Source organism: Ascidiella aspersa, chromosome 7, assembly GCF_963924565.1.
Source record: "Ascidiella aspersa chromosome 7, kaAscAspe10.2, whole genome shotgun sequence".
NCBI lineage: Eukaryota > Metazoa > Chordata > Ascidiacea > Phlebobranchia > Ascidiidae > Ascidiella > Ascidiella aspersa.
In genome coordinates, this window is record NC_139453.1 from 9533906 (window position 1) to 9560900 (window position 26995).

General features: G+C 37.0%; 1 protein-coding gene across 1 annotated transcript; it reads right to left on the bottom strand.

The window, feature by feature from the left end:
- Positions 1-8245: 8245 nt before the first annotated feature.
- LOC146137616 (peptidyl-prolyl cis-trans isomerase-like) lies at positions 8246-14327 on the bottom strand. The gene is made up of 5 exons (XM_083394160.1): positions 14166-14327; positions 13335-13454; positions 8883-8979; positions 8619-8694; positions 8246-8553 (listed from the first exon to the last, which is right to left on the bottom strand). The coding sequence occupies exons 1-5, from the start codon at positions 14232-14234 to the stop codon at positions 8421-8423; spliced, it is 495 nt and encodes a 164-aa protein (XP_083250286.1). The 5' UTR covers positions 14235-14327; the 3' UTR covers positions 8246-8420.
- Between the last annotated feature and the right edge of the window lie 12668 nt (positions 14328-26995).

Here is a 26995-nt window from a genome sequence, read left to right on the forward strand (position 1 = left end):
ATACATAAAGTAACTTGGTCAATAAAATCGGAAAATGCGAATCTTCTTTAAATCTGCTCGGTCAATCAAGCGATGCGTTTTTAGATTTCCCTTCGCTCACCAAAATATCTGATATGTGCTTTTGTCTTATATTTAAAAAAATCAGTTCGACTTTAATATTTACATCACCTTTTGACATGTGTTTGTAATACTCCTCTGCATAAATATTTTTTAAACGTAGCCTGCTAAGGCTATTGTTACATTTTTATGATACGCTGAATTATTTTTCAAAACATTTACGATTTTAAGGTATTGTCACAGTTTGACTGAGCTAATGTGCTGTCTGTAAACACAAGTTGAGGGAGCTCGTTGGGATTTGTTTTAGCATTTTCTGCGCATATAGCTTCATATTGTGAAGTACCAAATATGCACTGAAGCTTACGATGGTCTCAAAATAAACACAATGGATAATTTACTTTAAACAATAAAACGATCTGACACCAGCGGTGATATCTCTAGATAACTTTACGGTTGTTGCGATAGGCCTATTTTTTGGGTGGGCCGGGGGCTGCAGCCCCCGCCTTAATCCGTCCCTGATAAGGGGTAATAAAAATGGAAAAAGATGAAAATATATAAAAGGAATGTCGAAACCCTGTGCAGAAGAAGGATTACGTAACGTTTTGTGCCTTTTCAAATTAAGCTTCCATCGTTTTCCATGTTAAAACTAGGAACAAATAATTGTTCGTAACTTTTACACGTATAGTTACCAAATTTTTAATATGCTTTTAAGTTTCGTTTAGTCAATAACAAATGCTTATGTAAATATGTTGTAACTATGCTACCCAACGCTGGCGCCAGCTAACGTGATGACCATCATTTGATCCTAACCGAAAGCGTTTTTCATGTAGACTTATTTGTACACATAGGGTTAACAAACGAATCGGCCATGCAATGCAAAGACTCGTGCAATCTCACTCGAGTGTTGGCGCATAACAAATGCTTGTTTTCATCTGAACAAACCAACAAGATAAACTTAGGCAACAATCCTTTGTACAGGTGTTGGATTTCGCCCGAAAAGGTCCCCTACTACGTCCTGATGCCGGCATTTGTCGTGTTGACGGTCAATCTTCTCACATACATTGTTGTGCTCAGCAAGATTTGCTGCCTGAGATTTAGCGGAGAAAAGGTAGGCTATACTCGCATGTATTTTAACAGGAACAGGATAATGTTGAAAACATCTGCTGCATTTCCAACTGTCTGAAAAAAGAGCATCCGTATAGGCCTACTGCTGTTTCGTTTCATTTGAATTTTCGTACTTCACCAGTGATCAGCATTGTAGTCCGAACTGATCGGCAACAAAATTATGCTCTCAAGTTCTAAAACAGTAGCCCAAAAAAAACATAATCCCGAAAACAGAGTTAACATAAAAAATCACGTGCAACAAAAATGTAATACTTAAATCCGAAAACAGTAGCAACAAAAACTAAAGATGAAAGTACTAAAGCTGTGGTAAGAAAGTCTATAAATCCAAAATCAAGTTACCAAAGTCTGCACTTTAACCTAAAACCTCATTAAAAAAAAAGTCTATACTTAAGTCGGCAAACAGCGACGGCGAAACTTTTATATTTAAGCCCAAAAACAGTGGCCTTAAAAAATAGAATAAGCAATACTTGTTTCGTTGAACAGAGGTCGCCCGCTCACAAGAAGAAGGACGTCTTCATCTCTCTCTCGCTCTTTGTCACGCTCGGTTTGTCCTGGCTGCTCGGCTTTGGCGTCATCGACTCTGACGTCAATAGTGACGTCAGCTTCGTGTTCGGCTGCATCTTCGCCATTTGTAACTCGCTGCAAGGTAGGAAGTAACAATGCAGCTGAAAGCTTTCTATTGCGGTAGGGAGGGCTCCGGAGTTGGGAGTCCGACTCGGAACTCGGTTTGTTTTGCTGAAGTCAAACTCGGAACTCAAGTAAGACCGTGTAAAACTGCCCGAGTCCCAAATCCGAATGCGCAGTACCAAATTTTGAAACTGTTAACGCGGCAAAATGTAAGTTGTAAAGGCCGAACAACATATGGTGGAATATTTTTAAAGCGTGCATTACGGGTGAATCAAATATGACACCCGTATGAGTGGATTGCATAATATCCACCTTAAATTAGTTGCTTAAATGGGTAAAATACAAGCTGTAGAGTCGGAGCCGGGCTCGGGACCCGGGACACGGATTCGGGTCTATTTTTTGGCATGAGTAAGACTGAGGTTGTTTTTAACCAGCTCCGCAGCCCTGGTGATAGGACACAATATATTACTGGCGAACACGTTAGATCGATATAGTCCAAGGCCTCTAACAAGCCTTGGCGCTTAACTGCTGCTAAGTAAAACTAAAACATGATTGTACAATCCTTTGCACAAGAATTCAGTGACTGAAATAAACCGAATTGTATGGTGCGCCATTGGATTCCTTTGTTATTTCAAATCAGGAATCTTTAATTTCTTTAAGAAGACTTCCAAGTCAAACATATTCAAAGGCATTTTTGTAGTTTTAGGTCTGCTATAATCCTCTGGGCCTAGGGCAAAAGCACCCTGTGACCAACCGGTTTGCTTTCTGTTTCATTGCCATTTTAAACAAAATTACACTTGTACAGCTTTTTTTAACTAGCAATCGAACTTTTAGTTTTTTGTACGGTTGGCAACGGCTGTTAACCTAGGGGAATATTACAACCCCATTTGGGTAATCTCACAATTGCTGTCCGTATAGAATTTTTAGAAGTAGACAATTAAAACCATAAGTTTAAAGCCACTGGGTTAATCAAATACTCAAAAATTCAATTCAATTTTTGTCCTCATATCTGGAAAGTATTTGAGTTAAAATCCGACAAAACTGTGCAAAATGTATGCATGATTTATTTGTAGGCCTACTAGTTCTAACATCAGCAAATGGTACCGTTGTTTATTATAAAATAGCACGTTTTCTATGTCTTGCGGTAAAAATTGGATAAAATCGTAGACCATCGTATGAATATATTTTTCTTACAAAAAACGTTTCGCGATCCTGGAATATATGCAATTGCTAAAAATGTCAAAACGCTTGACTGAAGTAAACTCAGTGCTTTTTTCACAGGTTTCTTTCTCTTTTTGCTGTACGCGGTTCGCAACGATGGTACCAGGGCTTTTGTGACGGCCAAATTCATCAGGGCGCGGCACGCCGTTGCGTCGAAATTTAGAGACATCGGGTAAACTTAAGTTACATTTAATTGATTTGCTTTAGTTGAACCAGACGCAGTCAAGTTTTGGATTTTAATAATAGTTTCTAGTGTAAGTAAATACAGGCTATATATTAAGTCAAGAACTTGTCTGTTGGTAAATAGGAATTTTTAAAAATATGTATAATTATTGTTTTCGGATATATTTTTAATTGGGCACATCACCAATAGGACCAATGTTAGAAAAAAAGTGTTTTTCTATACAGGACTCATTCCAAGTAACTGTTGACCTAATATATTAAATCGTAGCTACATGCTGCTTTGTGTAAGGTGTTGCCAGAATCAAATGCTTTTACGAATGCCATCAATTTATTATTTAATAATTCAGGCCAACACCTTTAAATCGGCATTCCTACTAAAACTAACGTTGTCACGCATCGTTAGCGCTGGCTGGCGGTGGACGTATTTAAAAGCTTGATTGCTTCAGCGTGTTATAGTAGTTTATTCAATCCCTCTTCTAATCGTTTATCACCCCTCGTCTTGCGCAATCCCCGTTATTCTAGTCTCTTGAGTCTCTATTAAACGTGGACATTAGCGCTGTTAATCACTTGTAGCCAAAGGTTCCTCTGGGACTAACTTGCCGTCCGTAACTAAGTAAACCAACAAATTAGAAAATTACAGTGGGCACTATACTTATCGTCCCCGTGGACACTATAAAATTAGTTTGCTGTTAGTCACGCACAGACCGTAAGTCCAATAAAACTGGCTTCCTCTATTATGCCATAACATAAATAACGAACCACAGCATACAGTGTGGGCGCTTTACCTAATATAAGACTATACCTTTAAGGTTAGGAACGATGTATTTGTCTTTAATTTGCTATTGTCGCCAATTACTGTTTTCAGGTGGGTTAGCTTGTCTTGCGTAATAAAACAAAGTAGCGTATAACAATTATAAAGTGATATCCGATGTTTGAAATACCATTCCGATATCGATATTTTAAGCCTTAAGTACCGTCGTCCGATCCAATACCAAATGACGTCAAGCTCAAACAAGCAAAAAACATTAGTAAAACATTAATTAGAAACTTAAAAGTGTGTTTGGCGAGGTCTTGAGGCGAAAATAGTTTAGCGTCAAATGGTTTAGTTACCTCTAATTGTTCACCTTATATTTTGATGGATTTGCCTATTAAGGAATAAATCAGCGCATTTGATTGTCAATTTTGGCAAAAATTTTAAAATTAGCCTAAGGTGGCTTTTCGAATGGGCACTGATACCACCGTTGTCAGTTGGTAATTGAATTTCGGACCATATGCAATGTTATTGAACATTCCTTAATAACAACCATAACACAGATTGAGCACGGTCCGCGAACATCTGTCGTTGTTCAGCTGGTAATTTTAGCCAAACAAGCCACTATTCTGTATTACAATAAACTATAGCCCTTTTACTTGATAATAAAGAAAACTAATTACGTATTCTACAACTAATTACGTATTCTACATCAGTGTTTCTTAATCAGGTGAATGGTTCACCCCAGGGTGTATACATTTTTTCCAGGGGTGAAACAAGCTAAAGCGGTGAATACGGGTAAACCGTCAGAAATGGATGACATTTTGTGCTGTTATATATAAACGAGATATTTTTATCATATCATGAGACAAGGGTGAATGAAATCTGGAGATAGATGCCAGGGGTGAACAAAAAGCGGCAGAGTGGTTTCTGTATAACGCTTACTGATATGGTGGTTTGGCACGACCATCATTAAGTATTCCAGTGACTGTACGTAATACACAGTCCTCCAAGAATGCGTCGTTTTTGCAGCGATCACCTTTCGCAGCAGGCCGTTTCGCAAGCAGAGGTGCAGAGCATCAGGGAACAAGTCGAGGAGGTGACTTGCTACAAGTAACATCGACAGTCTTCGACTATTCAGTTGAACTGTCTCCGGTGTGTCTCTTGTATCTTGTCGTATGGCTGCGTATAAAGTTTTTTTCAAAGTATGTTTAATTTAGGCCTTTATTGGTTGCTATATTGGAATAGTTTTAAAGCTGTTAACAAAGTGGTACTATGTAGTCAAATATTGTGCGCCAGTTCTATGCTAAGACAAACGGGTTGAAAGTCTTTGCTTGCGTCATAAGTGTATTTTCCTTCCTCATTTATGCCATTAAAAGCGTTGACGGAATACACGTGTTGTGGTTTGATTTTAGCTTTTCTGGTGAGAGTTGAGGTTCATTATCCAATACTCGAGTTAACACCTACAATTATAACGTGGCATATTGACAAAATAGTATACTTTATATTTGACAAGTTGCGCACAACATTACCCTTCGAAGTCAAAGTAACAATTGAATTTTTTGAATGAAAAAAGGACATACACGCATTAAGACAACGTATGTTTGTCTTTCCTTAAATTTACAAGCAAAAATGCTCGCTCATAATTTTTGTTATAGCAAATGCTCGCTCATTGGTGAACCCATGCAAATAGAAATGTAAAACTACACCGGAGTCCCGAGTCCGACGTGCGTATGAGCTAGCCTACTGTAGCAACTTCGTAACCTGTTAGGCGACACATTGTAAGATGAAAAGGTAGAATAGCACAGCGGTACCACTTATAATATTTTCTGCGCACGTAGTGACGTATTGCAGGTGAGTGAGTGACATTCCTGTTACGCCTAACATCAGGTTAACTACAAATAAAGGCTGAGAACTGTTTTAACCAACCAAAAACGCCCGGGTGCCAAAGTAAAACTAGAAATGTGATTTTCCAATCGGTGAAGTTGCGAGAGGAGCCTATCCAGTGATTAAAAGAAGCCGAATCTTATCATGCGGTTTTGGATTATAATTCTATTTTAAACTCAGAAGTAGTGAAGAATTTTTTAACTTTATTAAAAAAAAATGCGTTTTCAGGCCTGTGTAATTATTATGGCCCGCGCGACTCATCTTGTATAAAACCTATTTTAGGCGTAAATAACCGTCTTTATCTTGGTTTAAGTATGTTTTATAAAACAAATTACAAAAGCTTACTTTTCCATAATCTTAGTTTACCAGTATTTCAAAATAATACTATTATACTTTATATATTATATATAATTATGTGTAGCACAGTGTAGGCCTGTGATCCCTTTTTGACCCGTCACTCCAAATAAATTTTGTTTTTTATTTGACACCTTGTCCAAAAATAATTGCTAACCTTGCTCTAGTTTCTTACAAAAAGGGTATTCAATAGTTTTTTCTCTATATTGTAGTGTAGATGTAGATCATCATGTTGTTGTTTTTTTTACTTGCCCGCTTCACGGGCACCAGCTAGTAGGCTATTACTGCACAGCTATTTCTATCATGAGGCAAATTTAAAATAGTTTAGGTCAGGTCGCTGCCAACAAGATGCAGAACAGGACAGGTTTCATTTGTAGGCAAGTGGTGGTGTTGTTGACAGTCGTTTAGCCTTAAGAACGCCTGGGGCGATATAGGCTGCACGACTTGGTATCATAACCTTGTATAGTTCATTTTTTCAATTACCGGGCTTCTTTAATGTAGTTTTTTCAGATGGCGTTTTTATTTTGTTTGTCAAAAGAATGATCTTCGTAAAAAACAGTTTATGCAGCACAGCTAAAGTAGACACAGTTAATAAAGGGAAGCATTCGGTTGTTTGGAAGGAAGAACTGGCGTTAAAACAAAAGCAAACGACGCGGTTAATTCGTTTGGGCGGGCCAAAGCGAATTTAGAATGGTTGGCTTACCGGATGAGACTTGTAACCAGGGCTGCAAAGTTCGAACTAATGTGTGATTACGTCACGAGTCCAGAGACGAATCAAGTCATGACCCCGCCAAACTCAATTTTTAGCTTGTTTGATAAACTAAAATGGAAATTGTTTTCGTACCAACTTAAGCTCTACGCGTTATTTTGTCATCTTTACAGAAAACAAGCATTTTCTGCACTGTGGCACTCATTCCAAAAAAAGTTGAACAAACTTAGCCTAATATTTATATATATTTTTTGCGCTTTGGTCGAATGTACTCCGTCTTTAAAATATGAAAATTATCAAACGTTTTCTAATTCCTAAAACATACTGATTTACATTTTTTGTCAACCTAATTTAGTTTACGCCTTGTTGTGTGTTTCTCCCGATTTAAACCGTCTTTGCAATATGGCCATTATACCGCAAGTAACACTTCGGTTAATTAAAGCCTCAAAAAAAAAAACATTGCAAGTTTTTATTTTGCAAATTTTTTACGTGTTTTTACCCTTAATTTTTAGGTCATCGCGCCACACAACGATAAACGCCAATATATAAAGCAATGTACTTTTCCGCATTTTCTAAATTCTTTAGCTAATCGAGGCGTTTTTATTACACTATGGTTCCTCGAGCCAGTGGAATTTTTCCATGGGGTTCCACTCCAGCAAAAAGGTTGAAGAAAAGCACTGCCCTAACGTAATAACAAGTCCGTTAGCTTACTTCTTTTATATCGTCGGGGTATGACGTCATATTACGCATTTCAGATCCTATTTTTGAAACGGCATGCGTCCAGCGGTTAATAATAATTGTCCACCCCTGATCTACAGCCGGTATTCTGCCAATCTATGCAACTTAATTGATAAATATTCAGAAATCAATTTCAGAGGGGTGTCATATAATTCATTCACTTACAATATATTGTTAGAAAACATTCACCAGATGCTATTGCGCCTTCACGATTAATTGGAGGGCATATCAGTTTCAAATTTGGAACTGCACATGGGCACATCGGACTAATACGTGGTCTAATTGGAGTAGAGTCCGAGAGACTTCCCCAGAGGTTCAAATACGGTTCCTATATTCTATCTTACCAAATGACGGAACCCAAGCCTAGATTGGCCAAAGCCAGTCCCACAGAGATACTAGCTATTTATAGAACATGTAGTTTTAGATCTGTGTGGGTGTAAAATAACGTGTATTAAAAGGGTTCAGTACACCGGTCGTATGTCGTGGTGGATTTTACACTTTTACTGTGGCTTGGTGAAAACCAAAAGTTAAACTGTTTGGCCCGTTTACCTAGCCATTAGCATTTTAAAACAGCATAAAATAACGTTTGTTCGAATACCAGATTATGATTTTATTACAAAGTTTAACGTTTGATTTTACAGCACAAGCGATGCTTCTGACAGGATTAATATAAGCCAAATACACAGATCGCACGTTTGGCAAACGTCAATCTTCGTACAAAAATGTGAACTTTGTAACATTTCAGAACCAGATTTCCACTCGTGCAAATTACAGTTGTCCGCAGTCGGCAATCTTTACTGGTTTGGAGGTTTTTCCACTTTGTGACCCAACAGCTTCTATCTTTTTCACAACATCCATACCTTCAACAACAGATCCAAACACCACATGTTTACCATCCAACCTGCAAAACATAAGTGTCAGAAACATTTTTCCAGCAGTTTTAAGTGGTTATTTACAATTACCTACCAAGCAGTTTTGGCAGTGCACAGAAAGAACTGGGAACCATTAGTGTTGGGTCCAGCGTTGGCCATTGATAGAACACCTGAAAAATATAACGTTCCATTTAACTTAGTAATAATAAACATAAAATGCCTACAAAAAATCTCAACATTGTCATGCATGATACCATAATCACACAAGATTCCCTATTTTGTAATGCTTAACCATAGGTTTACTAACTTGCATTTTCAAACCAGGCAAAAATAATAAATGCTAGCAGAATTGGTTTACCTGGTCCAGTGTGCTTTAACTTAAAGTTTTCATCTTCAAACTTGTTTCCATAAATGCTTTTACCACCAGTTCCATTGTGATTAGTAAAGTCTCCTCCCTACACACATAAAAAGTTAAATTTCCAGAGAAATTAAGGTTTCACATTAAAAAACAATGAATGTACAAAGATAGGAACGTATAAACTAGGAGACTAAATACCTAGGCTTTGAATCGAGGCCAATCTGTTTTTTATAGAACATCAAACCGGGATCTTCAGCATGCGGGGTGGAGGTGTGCAATAAAGGTTTTATGCATACAAAAGGTTTATAATTCCCTTAATTTATCAGAATAGCGAATCCTAGTATATTTTTATTAAATTATTTAACCTTGATTTCTTTGGGAAAGGGATTAATCTTGATATATCCTACTTGGAAGCAGTTGGGTAAACTGTAATACATGTTCTGCTAAGAACAAAGTTACAACCTCCCTGAATATTGGCCCAAAGTTTACCTTAAGTAAGTAATCCTATAGCGCATTTTGAGGACGGCCAGCATGTTTTACAATGTAATATTACTTTTGCAAGTTTAACGTATTACATGTTAAGCGCTCGCCTTGATTGACACTTAATTATTAGACAAGGTTAGATGCGTGATTGGTCGCCCGAAAGAACGCTGACACTACAAGGCTAAATTTAAAGCAAGCCCTATTAAATTTGTCGCCCCAGCGACAGGACTTGTCGAAATTTGTATCAGGGGCAAAACATTAAATTGTATCGGTTCCAATTACCCAAAATAAACGGCAGAATTGGATTCTAATCCCACCTGGATTCGAATGCCAAGGATTCAATATTTTACTTTCAACATCCCTAGCCAAAGATCTTTGATGTGATGGAAAGAAAGCAGCAAAAATGGTGATAAAACCATATAATGCGAAGTGTAAGCAGATACTAAATTGAGGCATTGTCTGGACTGTATGGCAGATTTTCAAGTGCATGGTCCGAAAACGGTGGGGGTGATCAGGTGCAGGGTTGGTTGTTCCTAAGTAAAAATCTACACTCGCCAGGCGGGCGAGCGGCAATCAATCAGCACTCGCCTGGACAAAATACCACTCGCCAAAATTGTTGGCACGCCGTCTGCAAATTTTCGTCCTAACGCGGTCACTTCTTGGTTATCTCTAACCTGTCTTTTTTTTTTTTTTTGGTTTCTATACGTAAACATTGGTTTTTATAAAAGTCTGGTCGTTTATTTGCATGCATGGATGAATGAACAATTTAATGACCCATATAGCAGTTTTTTTAGCAAGTATTTTTCACAGCCTTTAGTGAAAAAAATAACATTGACAAGTGGTAATTTAGTAGCCACGCCTGCTTGTTTTTGCGCTCTCTTTTTTACGTATTATGTTTTGTCTGTGCTTGATGGACGTTTCACCGCAGGTTGTTTCGCGCCAGAAACAAAACGCCAAAATTTCGCCCAAAATGATAAAGTAATTGTAAACTACAACTAAACCATTATTTCTCACAGTTAACAACCATATGTACCAGAGGTTCTGTGATGCGTGACGCCCTATAGTGGGTCGTTTCAATTTTCCAAGGGCGTCCGCAATTGTGCGATTAGCACCTTAACATAACTGCGATATAAAATATTCATAGACAGTTATTTTTTTAAGCTTTTGGCTTGGTTGACCGCTATGATCTTTAAGAGATCGCAACAACACACTTACGTACACCAATTTCTAATTCTCAGCTGTAGTTAAACAAGTAGGCGATATTTTTAAATATCGTAGTGTTCACTGGACCGTTTGTCTCTCAAAACATAAAAAACACTTCTTACAAATATTATTATAAGACATTTGCATTTGAACTTATTGTGACCAAAAACTGCGGCAATTGCTCTTAATTTCGTAATACAAACAATTAAATAAATAAAAAAAGTAGAATTCTTATCCTGGGTACATCGCAGGTCCAATAAACTTTTCCAAAGGCGTCAACGACTGGGTTCAAAATTAAAAAATTAACAATGTTGAAGTTAACCAATAAACCTTTTAACTATTTGCCACTGCAGCAAAGACGTCTTTGATTGTTTGCAGTTAAACGTTTTTTTTTTTAACGGGACGAAGAGTCTTTATTACGATCATACAACTGGACAAAGAGTCTCTCCAGTACGAGCTTCGAACAAGCTTCGAACGTGACTTTAATTAACCTTATTATTTGTGTAGTGTTAAATGCATTTGCGACTTAGCGTTCAGGGAAATAACTGGCGCTAATTTATATTTCTCTCAGTAGTGGTGCTTAACACAAGTTGTCCTACCAACTGAGTAAATTTCCTGCCGAAGCCACTCGCCAGTCGGGCGGGTGTCAATCAACACTCACCAGGAGCGATTTGTACTCGCATTTGGCGAGCGCTTAAGTCCAACCCTGAGGTGCATAAAGCATCAAATGTTAGTACACCTACACCCTACTGATTTAGGAGACATATCAGTGATGATATTACTAATGATAGTTAACCCACAGACTAAAGTCAAATAATGTTAGCAACGATATAAACCTTCAACAAAAAATGATTTTCTGCAACGCAGAGTTTGGCCTTCTTCCCCAATTCAGTGTACTTAGTTAACAATTTGCATTATTTGGGATACGGCCGGCCTTTGTAATAATACAACGCAAACCCGAACCCTACTAATGTGCATTTTGGTAGGATTTTAGACCAGCAGCATTTTAATCTTCTGGATACAAGTGGTGAATCCTATACAAGCCTTCAAAATGTTTCCATGAAGCAAAACAGGGCTGGTCTAGAATGAAACCACCCTATTATACAGTAATGGAAAAGGTTGTCAAAATATAAATTGCAAGGAAATAATGGGAGAAAAAATATAATAATAATAATGGACCCTACCAGACTCCAAACTTGCATATTAACACAATTTGCGTTTAACAAATAGTTGTGTGGTAGGACTCTAGGCCAGTGCCAATTAACAGGTACATTAGTTTCATTAAAGTTTACGGTTTAAATAGTAACATATGTCAGGGTTGGGCTTGAGCACTCGCCCGCTCAACAATGCAAGTGCAAATCGTTCAGGGCGAGTGCTAATTGACACCCACTCGCCTGACTGGCGAGTAGCTTCGGTGAGAAATTTAAAGTTGATGTAGGACAACTGGTATTAAGCACCACTACTAAGCGAAATATTACCTTTAGGCAGTTATTTTCTTAAACACTAAGACGCAAATGCAAATAATAAGGTTAATTAATCAAAGTCGAAGCTCGTAATAAAGACTCTTTGTCCCATTTTAAACAAAAATCCGTTTACCAGCAAACAATTAAAGAAGTCATTGCTGCAGTGGCAAATAGATATAAGGTTTATCGTTTCACTTAAAAATTGTTAATTTTTAGATGTTTAACCCATTTGCTGACGCCTTTGGAAAAGTTTATAAGACTTGCGATGTAACCAGGATATGAATTATACTTTTTTGGATTTATTTAATTGTTTGTATTAGGAAATTTAAGAGCGACTGCTGCAGTTTTTGGTAACAATAAGTTTGAATGCAAATGTCTTCTAATAATATTTGTAAACAGTGTTTTTTTTTATGTTTTGGGGGACTAAAACGTTCCACTGAACACTACGATATTTTGAAATATTGCCTGATTTTGTAACTACAGCTAAGAATTAGCAATTGGTCTAGGTTGTTTGCGTGGCGATCTTTCAAGTTCATAGCGGTCAACCAAGCCGAAGCTTAAAAAATAACTTTCTGTGAACATTCTTTATGGCAATTATGTTAAGAAACAAATAAAAACCACTGCGGAAACCCTTGGAAAATTCTAACGACCCAATATAGGGCGTCACGCAGAACAGAACTGTGGTGCATGTAGTTGTTAACTTTTCGAAAGAATGGCTTAGATGTAAATTTACTTTGTCATTGTTTGCTGTTCAACCAGCAACTAAAGTGTAAGGCGAAAAGTAGCGTTTTGTTTGTGGCGCGAATCAACCTGCGGTGAAACATCCTGGTCAGAATACGAAAAAACGAGAGCGCAAGAGGAAGCATTTTAAGAAAAATGTGAACTATTTTACAGATCAGGTTGACAAAAACCTAAGAAATGACTGCGCTAAGACGGAAATTTGCAAACGGCGTGCCAACAAATTTGGCGGGTGTTATTTGGTCCAGGCGAGTGCTGATTGACCAGTTGACCACTGTGAAAAGTATGGCAAGTGCGCTCTTCCACTTATGTACGTGAAAATTAAAAAAAAAAAAACTTCCTTCAAATGCCGCATACCACAACGAATATTGTTTGGGTTAGAGGGTGGGTCAAGTTATTATTAATAATAAGCATAATATTACTGGACTCACCCTCACCCAAACGCTAACCCGCACCCTAACCCAAACAATATGCGTTGTGGTATGCGGTATTATTTTGTTTTGTTTTTTGCATAACTTTTCACGGACATAAGTGAAAGAGCGCCCAAACCTGTATGTAAACTGACCTGGCACATAAAATCGGTAATGACACGATGAAAAGAGGAACCCTTGAAGCCAAAACCCTTTTCGTATGTGCACAAAGCACGGAAATTTTCCGCCGTTCTAGGCACAACATCGGCACGAAGCTGCAAAAAAGAAAATCATTTTTTACAGTCTTGGCTAACCAGATTTTTTTCGGGCAAATTGGAACTTAATCGAAGAACATTATTAACCATTAGCAGCCGTATCAAGACAAAAAATAGCGCTGGTCTAGAATCTTTCCACAACGCACAATATTTGGATTAGCGTTTGGGTTAGGGCGGGCCAAGTATTATTATGAAATATAATAATGCTTGACGCACCCACACCCAAACTCGCATACTAACACAAATACTGTGCGTGGATTTATTAATTGTGGTAGGATTCTAGACCAGCGCCAATAGTTTTAGTTCTAATTCTAATGGATTCACCAGTAACAAAGGCTGCATTGCTAAAAACAAATGGCGCTCTTTCACTTATGTACGTGAAAAGTTATGCAAAAAACAAAAAAAAATAATACCGCATACCACAACGCATATTGTTTGGGTTAGCGTTTGGGTGAGGGTGGGTCAAGTAATATTATGTTTATTATTATTAATAACTTGACCCACCCTCAACCAAACGCTAACCCGCACCCTAACCCAAACAATATGCGTTGTGGTATGCAGCATTTAAAGAAAGTTTTTTTTTTATTAATTTTTACGTACAATAGTGAAAGAGCGCCAAACAAATTTTAACAAATTCTAAAACTTCGAAGCTTTTCAATTATGAATTAGTTAACTTACTTCCATTGTAATATTAGGAATTAGTTAACTTACTTCCATTGTAATGCGTCCTGCCGATTGACCGCCGATTGTTACATCAAAGAACACCCTTGGATTTGCCATGTTTCTCGAAATAAATTGTCAAACAAAATTACTAAGCTTAAGGTTGATTGCAAAACTCGAATGAGAAGTTGCTTCGAATGCGAACCACTTGTGAGACTTGCCTTTTCCTTCTCGAAAACCACGTGCTTACTTTCGCGCCGTGAAACCAGATAAATTCATCCGCGCAATACAGCATGAGTAATTGTAACTGTTCATCCAATAAAGGCAAAATATACAGTTTTGTTTTGAAACAGTTTTCTATTTACTTTTAATTTAGTTCGTTAACTTAATTTAATCAGATTACCAGCCGAATATTTGTGAAATTTTTCGTGAAAAGGTTATTTAAGTTCACAAACCGTGAATGGAGACCGGCATGCGGATAACACGTGATTATTTTTATGAATCTAGCCTTGGCAAGAAGTGTGCTGCTTTTCTGGTTTCTGGAACCTTCTTTGCCGCCAAAAAAACGATCATAAAATCAAGTCAAATACAGTTTAACCTAATTTTATCAAGGTGATTCTAAGTCACTTTCAATTTTAACATTGAACGACAAATTACGCCATATTTACAAGTGCCTTTTTGTTTGTATAATTATATGCAAGCAGATAGCTAAAGGCAACTGCTTTACTGTTTTATCGACCGATTAGGCCGCCGCTGCAGGAAACAAATTTAGGCAATAAAAAGCCTAAACCTCAAACTAATTGTAGCAGAATATTTTTGGTTGATTTTTTGCGGTGAAGGTGACAAGAACCTTCAAAAAGTCCCTGTAAAAATATCGTGTTTAAATCGTCCTAATGACGTCATCCACAAACTTTATGCGCGGCCCAATGCAAAATGCTTTTAAACGACCGAGATTGCTCTCATATTAAAGAATCTACTAAACGACTCTCGGCGAATTTGACAAAAAACAGGGATTCGAGCCAAAACCAGACCGAAACATTATGAACGGTTTTGGGCCATTTTTTCGCGAACCGTTACCGAAACTCGACCGAATATTTTGAAAGATCCTGAAACTTAACATAACCAAAAAAAATCTATACCTTATTTCTTTACAGAGTCAAGTCACGCCATGTTCGAACTTTTATAAAATATGAATATTTATCGAATAAAACGTTGCATTTTAATTTTTAAGATATTTTAATGTTGAGTTGCTTGCTTTTTAGTATACCGGTACCACGAAACTTAGAATTTATACTAGTTACAATTTAATAATTATTATCAACATTTAAATTTTATAATGACCCAAATTTTTGGATTTAACGTAACTTAAGTTTTATTTGAACTAGAACTTTATAAACAGGTTTTGAAATAACAATCGTCGAACCGGAGCTAAACCGTATTTCGAAAAAACCTGGAACCCGAACCTGGACCTGAAAGTCAAACGGTTCGACTCGCTGCAAAAAATCTCTTAAACCAAAATGAATCAATGACGATTTGGCCTATGTGCAGTGGTGGGATTCAGCCGGTTCGCACCGGTTCTATAGAACCGTCTCGCGAAATTTTATGTGATCAGCGAACCGGTTAGCATTACTGGTTACTGATCTTTTCAGATTCAAGCAGCTCATGTGTTGTTTTTCAAAATGTGCAATGGCCAAGGTCGCACGTAACAGTTATACCATAGAATACTAATTACATAGAAGGCTCACTGCCTTATTTGCATACTGTTCCGCATGAATGATACTTACTTCGGTCGTGAATGTAAACAAAAGCTTTGGCATCAAAAATTGTTGTATTGTGTATTGGGTTTTCATCACGTTCAGAACTAATTTTATCTACTAATTAAGATCAAATTAGGCTTTTACCATCGTAAAGGCCTCTCCATACAACTACGATCGTATAAAATGTATACGTATAGTCGCGGTCACCTACACCTGTGCGGTAACGAATCTGGGAACACACAATAAGACCTAAAAAGCAACAATACCTAAAGCAGAAAAATCTATTAAACCATAGTATTAACACCAACGACATAATAAAGCCAAATACGCAGTAATATCCAGTACAGCATAATATCAAAATCGTCTGAATAAGACCTAAATCATTCGGAATAAGGCCTAAATTTATCAAAATTAGGCCCGAATTCATCGGAATAAGGCAAAAGTCATCGAAAGAAGGCCTAATAGCCAAAATAACGCCCGAACCTGTGGGAAGAGGGCGTTTTGGTGACTACGTTTGGACGACCTAGTCTGACCGGCTCAGTCAGGGGGCCGGTGTTCTTAATGGGTGGAGTTAGAAAATGGGTTAGTGTTGAAATTATTAGGGGAGTTAGTGATGTACTTAGGGGTGGGGTTTGGGGTTGGTTAAAGTGTTGTTTATGCCTGATTATGAACATTTAGGTCTTATTCCGACGGATGTCGGACTTTATTCTGATTTAGACGGTAGTAATACTATTAGGTATTAGTCCTATTTTGGCCTTATTCCGAATTGTGTTTTATTCTGACGTTGGTGTTGTTCTTATCTCGGTCTTATGGCTGAAGTCCAACGAATCTAATTTTGGTTTTGCGCAGTTATTTTGCTTCAAATTAAAAATAATTTAAATAATAATATATAACAATAATTTTTATACAAAATTTTAATATACCAACTTTTTATATGGAATAATATTTACACATGGTTTGATATTGTAAATTGCGGAGTAAAGTGTCCAATAAAAGATGGGGCAGATGAAAATTTGGAATGGCTAGAAACTGTTTTTATTCAAGAACTAGCTTCTTGGAAGGTTGTTTATATTAATTTGCTTAAATGTATAGCAGGCAATAACAGCTATTTTTAATTAAAGGAAAATATAGAAAAACACTACAAAGGTGAAAACAAAAGACTTATGGCAAAGCCCACATTGGAAGGATTAGTGTTCACCACTAATCAGAATAAAATAAATTTTACTCTGTGAAGATTCCTTCCCCCCCCCCCCAAAAAAATAGGCAAATTTGGTGTTCTGTTATTACTTGATGTAACAAATAAAAAATGAATTGCTGTTAATGGACTGAAATTAAATAATTTAACTTTTATAATTATCCCTAATGGCCAACTAACAAATGCTAATAATGCATCAACGATAAAACAACAATCAATACATATGTCATAAATAAATAAAATACAGGGGTTCAACTTCAAGTTGAGATAACATTTATGTGCAAATAAACTGTTATAATAAAGATTTAAATATATTTATATTATTTTACATGCCTCTTTCTTATTTTGTTGGCATATCTCTTGTAAACCTGTAGAATTCTTATTAACCTTTTTAAAAACATTTTTAAAAAGCATTTTACTAAAACTGTGTCCCAAAACCCTTGTAAACAGGATAACCATAACAAACAGTCACCGTTTCGCTCCAGATGTTCGTAATCACATTTAGCCATTTCACTCAGAGTTTCATTGAACTTGCTAAAACGACTGCTAGAAAGTATGTCAATTATTACTTCATTAAAATTAATTTTATCAGCTTTTTTGTTGCATTCTATGCTAAAAGTAAAATACATATAATCAAAAATATGAGCACCACTCAGCAGGCATCTTTAGATGGCAATTTTATTTTTCCAACCTGAAAAGAAAGGCAGAATTCGATGTTCTTTCATTTTCAGGTGCACATAAAACTTATAATGCAAGTCTTTGTACTTTTTGGAGACCTTGTGTATACAGTATCTAGCAACATATACTAACATTTCACTTTCAGCTTTATTTATAAAATAGGATTGTAAAGCTGTATCTTTTTCTTTGTTTTAGACAATTTCATTGAATAAATGTAAAAGTTGCTTTGCAGCTTCCAATTATGGTAAATTAAAAAATAACTTATCAGCATTACAGCAAAATTTAGGATATTGTGATATTATACAACCCGGTTGATATTTTCTTAAAAATAACTGCAACCAATCCGTAATTGCTTCATAGGCTAGAAGGGAAGCTGAATCTCTCCCAGCTGAGACACTAAACTGATGGGTGCTTCTGCTGTTGGCTTGATTAGTGGTTGTAATTTCACTTCTTGGGGAACGTTAAGCAGTTCGGCTATTACCTCACTTGTCAGTCCAATACTTGACATGTTAAATTATATTAAACTGAAAAAAATGGACAGGGATATAATTAGAAAAGTTCGTGCATCTGAAACGCTGAATAAAATACGCGACAACGCGAAAATAATACGCAGGTCAACAAACGACATGAATACTCTACCTACAATTGCCGCCGAAACCAGGGTTGCCAGATTGTAAAGGCAACAATATACCAAACTTTGAATTAAAATATACCAAATATATACCAAACCTATTTTTTTTTCATCAAGAACCTTGAAAAATAAATGTTCGAACCTTGAAAAATAAAACGATGCATTGATATGAATGGAAAACTTTAGTCAAGTAATTCATACTCATTTCCATCCTCATTTTCTAGATCAGGGGTCGGCAACCTACGGCCCGCGGGCCGGATCCGGCCCGCCGATGTAATTCATCCGGACCGCCACCTCTTTGACAAATTAGACACGAGTCGATTTCACATACTTTTTGACTATTTTAACTACTAAGTGCAAAAAATTTTCGCGCTTCGCGCGAACCATCTTTCTACGTGCGTCACGGAAAACTTATTCAAAATGTTGGAGATATATTTTTTAACATGTTTTTTATTTTCGGCAATGTAATAAAAACTTGCAAGGAATGCCAGAATACCCTAAAAAAAATCGCACTCGCTTCGCTTGCCAGGTGGGTCTTGACTTAAAAACTAACAAACACCGACCTAGATTAACTTTAAATGTTATCGCGTTTCCTAAAATTATTTTTATTACACTTTTATTAGTAGTACGGATGACGACGTGTGAACTCGAATTTTAAACCAAACCAACGCTTTTTTTCGCGCTTTGCGCCAACACTTTACTGCCCCCGTAAACGTAATTAAACACATTTTAAGGACAAAAACGATCCGCGCCCAGGCCCGGCTGATTCACAGTTGTTCTAACATGAAAATAACACAATTCTTAGTTATCATTTTGTGCGGCCCGCGGAGACCTTTCTGAGTTTGGTTTTGGCCCGCGACTAGAAAAAGGTTGCCGACCCCTGTTCTAGATCATACATATTATGTGAATTAGAGTTTTCGAACATTCGTTGGGTAACATCAAATTTCTTACAGTATTCTTCTTTCATAATTAAACAATGCCTTACTCTCAGAATTGCTTCTAGCATTGGAAGTTTAAGCCTATTTCGGAATTTAGTTTTTACACAAGTGACGTGGCTAAATACATTCTCTCAACAATGGCGTTACTGACTGGAGTAGCCAAACAAGCAAGAGCATAATGTGCTAACTCCTTGTAGGGTTTACAACTATCAACAGTTTCATAGTTTCGGATGCCAAGCCAAAATGGAACAGTTTCTTTTGGTAATCCGTCAGGAAAAGCAGACTTTTCTTCTTCCCATATGTGACAAATTAACTTTCTGTACTGGCTTTCAAGATCTGGGTTACGTGATAGAAGGTGCTGAAATGGAAGTTGCGAAAACGGTAAACGTGACATCTGTGAAAGAACCACATTTGGATGAAGGCCACTGAGACCTTGCTTTTCGTACAGCAAGCACTTTTCTGCAAAGTTTGCAATAAGGTGCATCTCCTCCATCACAAGATTTAGAGATCCAAGGAAATTCATGAGACCATTCTGAACGAAATTTTCGTTGACCATCATAACGTGGTTTCCATTTCCTTGATGCCATTATTATTCAGTAACTTCAGTCGGCGCTCTTTCACTATTGTACGTAAAAAATAATAAAAGAAAAACTTTCTTCAAATGCCGCATACCACAACACATATTGTTTGGGTTAGGGGGCGGGTTAGCGTTTGGTTGAGGGTGGGTCAAGTTATTATTAATAATGAACATAATATTACTTGAACTACCCTCACCCAAACGCTAACCCGGTATGCGGTATTATTTTGTTTTGTTTTTTGCATAACTTTTCACGTACGTAAGTGAAAGAGCGCTCTTCAGTCCTGCGCCCTACTGTTACTGTTACTGTTAGGGTTGCCAGATTGTAAAGTAAATCTGTGGTGAAAATTCAGAAACAGTTTTTTTAATTTCAAAAATATACCAAGAATATACCAGTTTTCCAAAATATACCAAACGAAAAATTCGCATATCAAACAGGTTTTAAATATACCAGATTTCTAGAATTTGGTATATAAATATACCAGTTGGCAAGCTTGGCCGAAACCCGTGTTTTCAACAAATCGTGTCAGTGTTACTCATGCGTGACGAGACCCAGTGAGCCTTCTATGTAATTAGTATTCTATGGTTGTACATTGTGTTAATTTTTGTCATTGTAGTAATTTTTCCTTTGTCATTGTTTATCTGAAAGTCTAATTGTTGCGTCATAAGTAGCCATGAGACGACTGCTGCTTTTTAGTGTGACTGTCAGTAGTGATGGGATTCAGCCTGTTCGTAGTTCGCAACATTCGCTGGAACCTGGTTGTCATCCTGTTCTTGCAACTACTTCAATTATTTCCCGGAAATATGACTTTTTGTAGCAGAACCGGCTGAAATGTATGACTTTTGTGATAGAACCGGCTGACAAAAATATTGAATCCCATCACTTCCTATATATGACGTCAATGTTGCTATTTTTTAGGCGCTTAGGCCTACTATTTATCATACAAAGGGGTGGGCAAATATTTTTTTACCGCTTGCCGCACGAGAAACATAAAATGATGTCGCAGGCCATCAAGAATACAGGATCTAAAAAATACGGAATTTTACGTCACACTTATGAGTAATAATCCTATAAAACAAGTACCGGTAAGTTAAAGGACATGTCATTACGTTGAGAGTTCAGGCCTACAACTGAAGTCGATTTGAAGAAAAGACAAATGATGGCTAATTGGTGTCAAATACAAACTTTAATTCAGATTTAAAGGTGAACCAGGCGCATTACACACAGATCAAGTATATGTCGTCTAAATTGCTTGATATATTAGCATTCATCAAGTTGTCGGTAACGTAAACCCACCAAATCAAGGTTAAAATACGTACAAGTTTTACACAAAAAACTTACAATGGCCTTTTTTGCTTTTTGAGACTTTAAGTTGACTGTTTGTATTTTAAGGAAAATGAGCCACATGTCGGATTAAATTGCTTGACGGCCCGCCGGCCATAGTTTACCCATGTCTGCACTTTTGGCCACTATAAAAGCTAAGCAGCCGCGGCGCCTTGGAGTGCCAATTCTAATGCTCAAGGTTGCCGAGATATTTGAGATTTTTAGGAATCTGATTTTTGTTCAATTGGTAAGCTTTTTAACAACTATTTGTGTACATTTAGAGACCATTACAACAAATGGCATTTTTCTTCATGTTTCGAATTACTATTTTTGAGGGGGGCCGTAAGCCATGAAAGGTTGAGAATCATTGGCTTAACCCCACACGCGTTAAACAATAATTTGGGCCGCTGCAGATACAACGCATGGCAGCCCTAAGGCGCGAAAGTCTGATTGAAATTAAGGTAATATAGGCCTAAGCACTTGTATTTGAGAATGAAGACCAATTTGACATATTATAAAACCTAATAATCCAGTTTGGGAGGATCGTGGCCATACCACAATGAAAAAAATAAGCTATTTTATATGGAAACTACGAAATAATTTTAACGTTTTATTTCAGTATTTCTTATAAGCTATTTTTGGTACAAATAATAGGAACACACATTATAAGACCTATTGTAAAGCAATAGTATCTATTGAAGCGTACAATTATCTAAAATGAAATATAATGAAAACCAGTATGGCATATAATAAAACCAAATACACACTTATATCTACGACGACGAAGTCGTAACCTTATCGGAATAAATTCGAAAAAGTTCGGTTTATGATTTAAATGACCTTAAAGTTGCAATAGCCTTTAGAAGAGGATAACAGATTTTCAGTTGTCATTGTGAAATCGACGTTTGGACGGCGTAGTTCTTTGGCCCTGGACTGTCTGCCCTTGGGATGGGCTTAGAACAGGGTCAACAACCAACGACCTGCTGGTCTTATCCGACCCGCCAATTTTTTAGAAATTGAGCACAGGGCTATTCCTCATAATAATTGATTTTCATTCTTCTAGTATGATTGCCTGTCGGGTGAATCTTTTCAAACTTAAAGCGCCTTCAAATCACTGCTCGACTATTCCATAATTTGTGGCCGCCAAAGATTTTCGCCAAAACATTTTTGCCGAAATTCTGCGATAAATATGCCCAAAAGAACAATTTTTGTTGTAAAACGGCGATTTTTTACATCAAACATGACGCTGTCAAGCTTTTGTGTAAGCATTTCACGTCAAAGATCTTTCGCGGGAAGGCAAATTGCACTCTGGACATACGAACGTCGTGAGTTACAAAACCCAATAAAAAAGAAGGACATACAACACTATGAAGCTTGTTGGATGGAGGTTTAAGCTATAGTTACAAATAGACGAAAGTTTGACATTGGAAGAATATATAAGCTCATACAGAACGCAATCTGGCATCCCAGGAACTATTAACAATAAATTTTAGTTTCAACAGTTGATACATCTGGATTATTTTACTGGTTTTCGCACGAAATCGTTTTATTATTTTAAATATGAACATAACATCAGTTAAAAGAGTTTAACGGTTTCCCTATTCAAATAGCATTCTAACATATCGCTCACCCTAAAAATATAAAGTCGTGTATTTAATTATGAACAGAACAAACGCATATTTTCCCCGACTTTTTGAATGTTATGAAAATCGTTTTCAATTACACAAAATTCTGATGGTGGCGTTCGACTATTGTTACTGATGTTATAGTAAAATATCCTACCTAAAACCTCGCGTTTTAGCAACATTATTGTCAGTAAAAACCTATTAAAGCTCGTCGAGATATTTCGGACTTAATGTTTTTCCGCTTCTATAGATAAGAGTTGCCGAAGTGTTATTTTAATTTCTTCCTGTGGCTAAGTACGAATTGATTACTGCAAACATATCCAATAAAGCAGTGTTGTGATGACGTATGCCACTTGACTTAAGTTACTGTTTTCACGTGACTTACCTTGATTTAAATCTTTCGCACAAAGGACTTGGGTTAAAATGAAACGTTTTCAATAAGTATTTTTTGATGAAATATAGCTATGTTTATCTTAATTTTTTCACATAAAACAATTTTTTATTACCATATGTTGCGTTTTTGTTATTTTTTAGTCCAGTTATTGCTCGTAATCGGCCGCGTTTAAAAAAAAAAGTATAACGTTTTCTTTTTATAACTTGAGCTGGGACTTGACTTGATATTTATTTAAAAATACTTTACTTGGACTTAAGTTATTTTACAAATGACTTGATTGGGACTTAAGTAATTCTGAAATGACTTAGGCCTACCTAATAAAGTCAGATTCACATTGGCCTAACTAATACGAACATTTTTCGCAACAAAGCGTTCGATAAACCCTTGACCTAAACACCGTAAATAATATTAATTTGCCACAAGACTTAATATTTTTGTTTTATCTTTTAACTAGCATTTGACGAATACTTACCAATGAGCATTTTAAAATAATGTTGCACGTTTTATGGCTGGATGAGGTCACATTTTCCCTTTAAATCAGTGCTTCTCAACCTATGGGTCGCGACCGAAAATTGGGTCGCTGTTTGATTTGGTTGGGTCGCTGACTGCAGTAATTCACATGTTCATCCTAATTGAGATTGTTTCTGAGCAAAATTTCTCAATTAAGAAAATTAAGGAGGCAATACAAATAATGTATAGTCATTTAAATTTGAAATTCTTTATGCTAATGCCTAGTTTTTGTTCGCTTACAAGAAGCGATTCTTTATAGTTCGCTTACAAGAAAATACAATTGGGTGGCCAAACCTTAGTCGTCATACTTACAGTTAATACCGGTACTTTGGGTCGCCGCGAAAAAAGGTTGAGAAACACTGCTTTGAGTGGTGTAGATCAGTGGTTCTCAACCTTTTTTATCGTACGGACCGGTAAAATTTTAAAACAAATTTTGCGGAACGGTGGACTTCAAAAATCAAAATCAACCCAAAATACAAAAATAACACAAGAGTAGGCAACTTAAAAGCAAAGAATGGAACTTTCATTCAATGAGCAATTTGCTGCTGTCTCTTTGATATCATACGTGTTATACGTGGTTATATTAAAGTTGTCCTAAAATTTAAGACTTAAACGAGCTTTAGCCTACTTTTAAACAGTTGGGCACTTGCAGTGTTGTGACGTACGATAAAGTCAAAAGTAAACCATTAGCTCTATGTTATGTCACTATGTTGCAAATTACGAAGCTGGCGAAGTTCTAAATTTGATGGACAAGCCTTTAACATCTTGCATTTTGTAGTTGAGATTTAAGATTGTAATACATTTGGCGGACCGGCAGGAAAGTTGACGCGGACCGGCATCGGTCCGCGGACCGGCGGTTGAGAACCACTGGTTTAGATATATATCCCACAATTAGCTTCTTGGTATACCGGCAGTGATGAGATATAAGCTATCAAATAGGGATTGGTTAAAGCAGAGTTAGAAGGGTACGAGGTCATGCACCAAACCTGTAGTTTAGCATATTTCAACCATAGGTAAATGCAAAGATTTTTCGCGATGAGAAATTAGGCTAGAAATATAAGTTTTGAGGTAGCATATATAATTTTTAAAACTGCACTTGTACCACGTTTTAGCTTGAATGAACACAATTTCTAAATAGTTAATATAATGGTATATTCCTATTGCCGTTTCGTCTATCAGGCTTTTGTTAACTTTTGTTATTATTGCCTTCAAGAAAGTATAGGACTACCGCTTTTTTGATATTTTTAAGTGGTTGAGATACAAAGTTCAACAAACACTGCTATGTTTTATAAACTAAGTAAAAGCAAATGTCTTCGTGATGCCTCACACATAATTGCTTCACAAAGACAAGTAATAAACATAATGTGTGAGGTTTGTGTGCGTTTTTGCTTTTTGTATTGCTTTATGCAGGCCGAGCTCTCCAGAAAGCTGTATTTTTAGCTCTTTTCAGTGGTGGGATTCAGCCGGTTCGCACCGGTTCTATAGAACCGTTTCTCAAAATTTTTTGAGATCAGCGAACCGGTTTAGCCTGGCTGGTTAGCCTACTGTCAATACATTTTTTTATCTGATACACCGAATTTTTAAATCCAAGTAGCTCACGTGTTTTTTGCAATGGTGAAGTTCGCACGTAACAGTTCTATAGAGCAGGGTTTCCCAAACTTTTTTGGACCACGGACCACTATTTGTAAATCTGTTTTGACCGCTATACAAAGCAAAAACTATATAAAACCAAATTTGATATATTTCCAAAACTGACAACATCAATGGGACGGATGGGTTGCTTCCCTCTGCTTAAATCGTCAATTCATCATAAATTCAAAGCGCAACAAGTAAGATTTACGATACTGGATAGCAAAGTTTACAAAATTAATAAGTTTTGAATCACTGCGGCAATTTAGTTATATTCGAAAGAATACACATACTGTACAACAGGGGTCGGCAACCTTTTTCTAGTCGCGGGCTAAAATGGGCTGCACAAAAACGTCGTTATTCATTTTGAAAAGTGTGATAAAACTACTTTGAGAAAACGCGATAACCCTAATAGTTAATGCAGTTCAGTGTTTGTTAACCTATTTAAGTCCCTGGCGAGCGAAGCGAGCGCGATTTTTTTTTTGCGGGGGGGGGGGGGGTCTACCGGCATTTTCATTCAAATTTTTTCCAAGTTTTTATTACATTTTAAAATTAAAAATTGAAAATGTATGTCCAATATTTTTGACGTTTTCCGTTTGTACGCGACGTACTTGGCACTTTGGCAGTCAGTCTTCCACGGCGCAATAAGCGCTAATCTAGTTCAAATGACAGCATCATAACGTAAACAAACCTGATGTATAAAGATCGTTAACGCAAAGCGCGAAAATTTTTCGCACTTACATAGGTAAAATAGTCGAAAAGTATGAGAAATGGACTCGTCTCAAGTTTGTCAAAGAGGCTGCTGGTCGGATAAATTACATTCGCAGGCCGGATCCGCCCCGAGGGCCGTAGGTTGTCGTCACTTGCTGTAGCCTATAACGTTATGCGTAACTTTTTAATTCTTGTGATATCGCCACGGACCACCTGTGCAGTCGTCGCTGACCACCAATGGTGCGCAGACCACAGTTTGAGAAACCCTGATGTAGAGTATATTGTGTTAATTTTTATAACTGTAGTAGTTTTCCTTTTGTGTTTGTCGGTCTAATAATAAAATTGTTGCGTCATAAGTACAAATCAATGAGACGACTGTTGCTTTTTAGTGATGCGGTTAGCAGCAATTGGATTCAGCCAGTTTGCACCAATCAATCGCTGGAATCTGGGGTTGCATCCTGTTCTTGCAACTACTTTGGTTATTTGCTGAAAAAATATGACTTGTGATAGAACCGGATGACAAAAAAAGTAATCCAACCACTGGTTGTTTCGCTTGAAAGTGCTAAGTTGTAACTCGTTTTGGGAGGAACGTCATAGCCTACCCGAAAAAACATCAGTGTGCGGTCGATGAAATTAAGTCTTTTTTTTTCTTGTCGCGACCCTTTGTAGGCCTACCGTTTTGGTTTATGCACGACTGGTATAAACACTCTCAGTACCGGTACTACTTGATGTTTTAGAATTATTTTTTTAGTTATTCCGCAATTTTAATGGCGTAGTTACATACACCTATTCGGCTTAAAGCACTGCACTATTGTTAAAGACGAAATCGTTTTATAATATCTATGAAGAATCCGAGTGGAGCGTGCAGTTGCTTGGCCAACAGGTCACGCTTGTTGCAACGCGCGACACTCA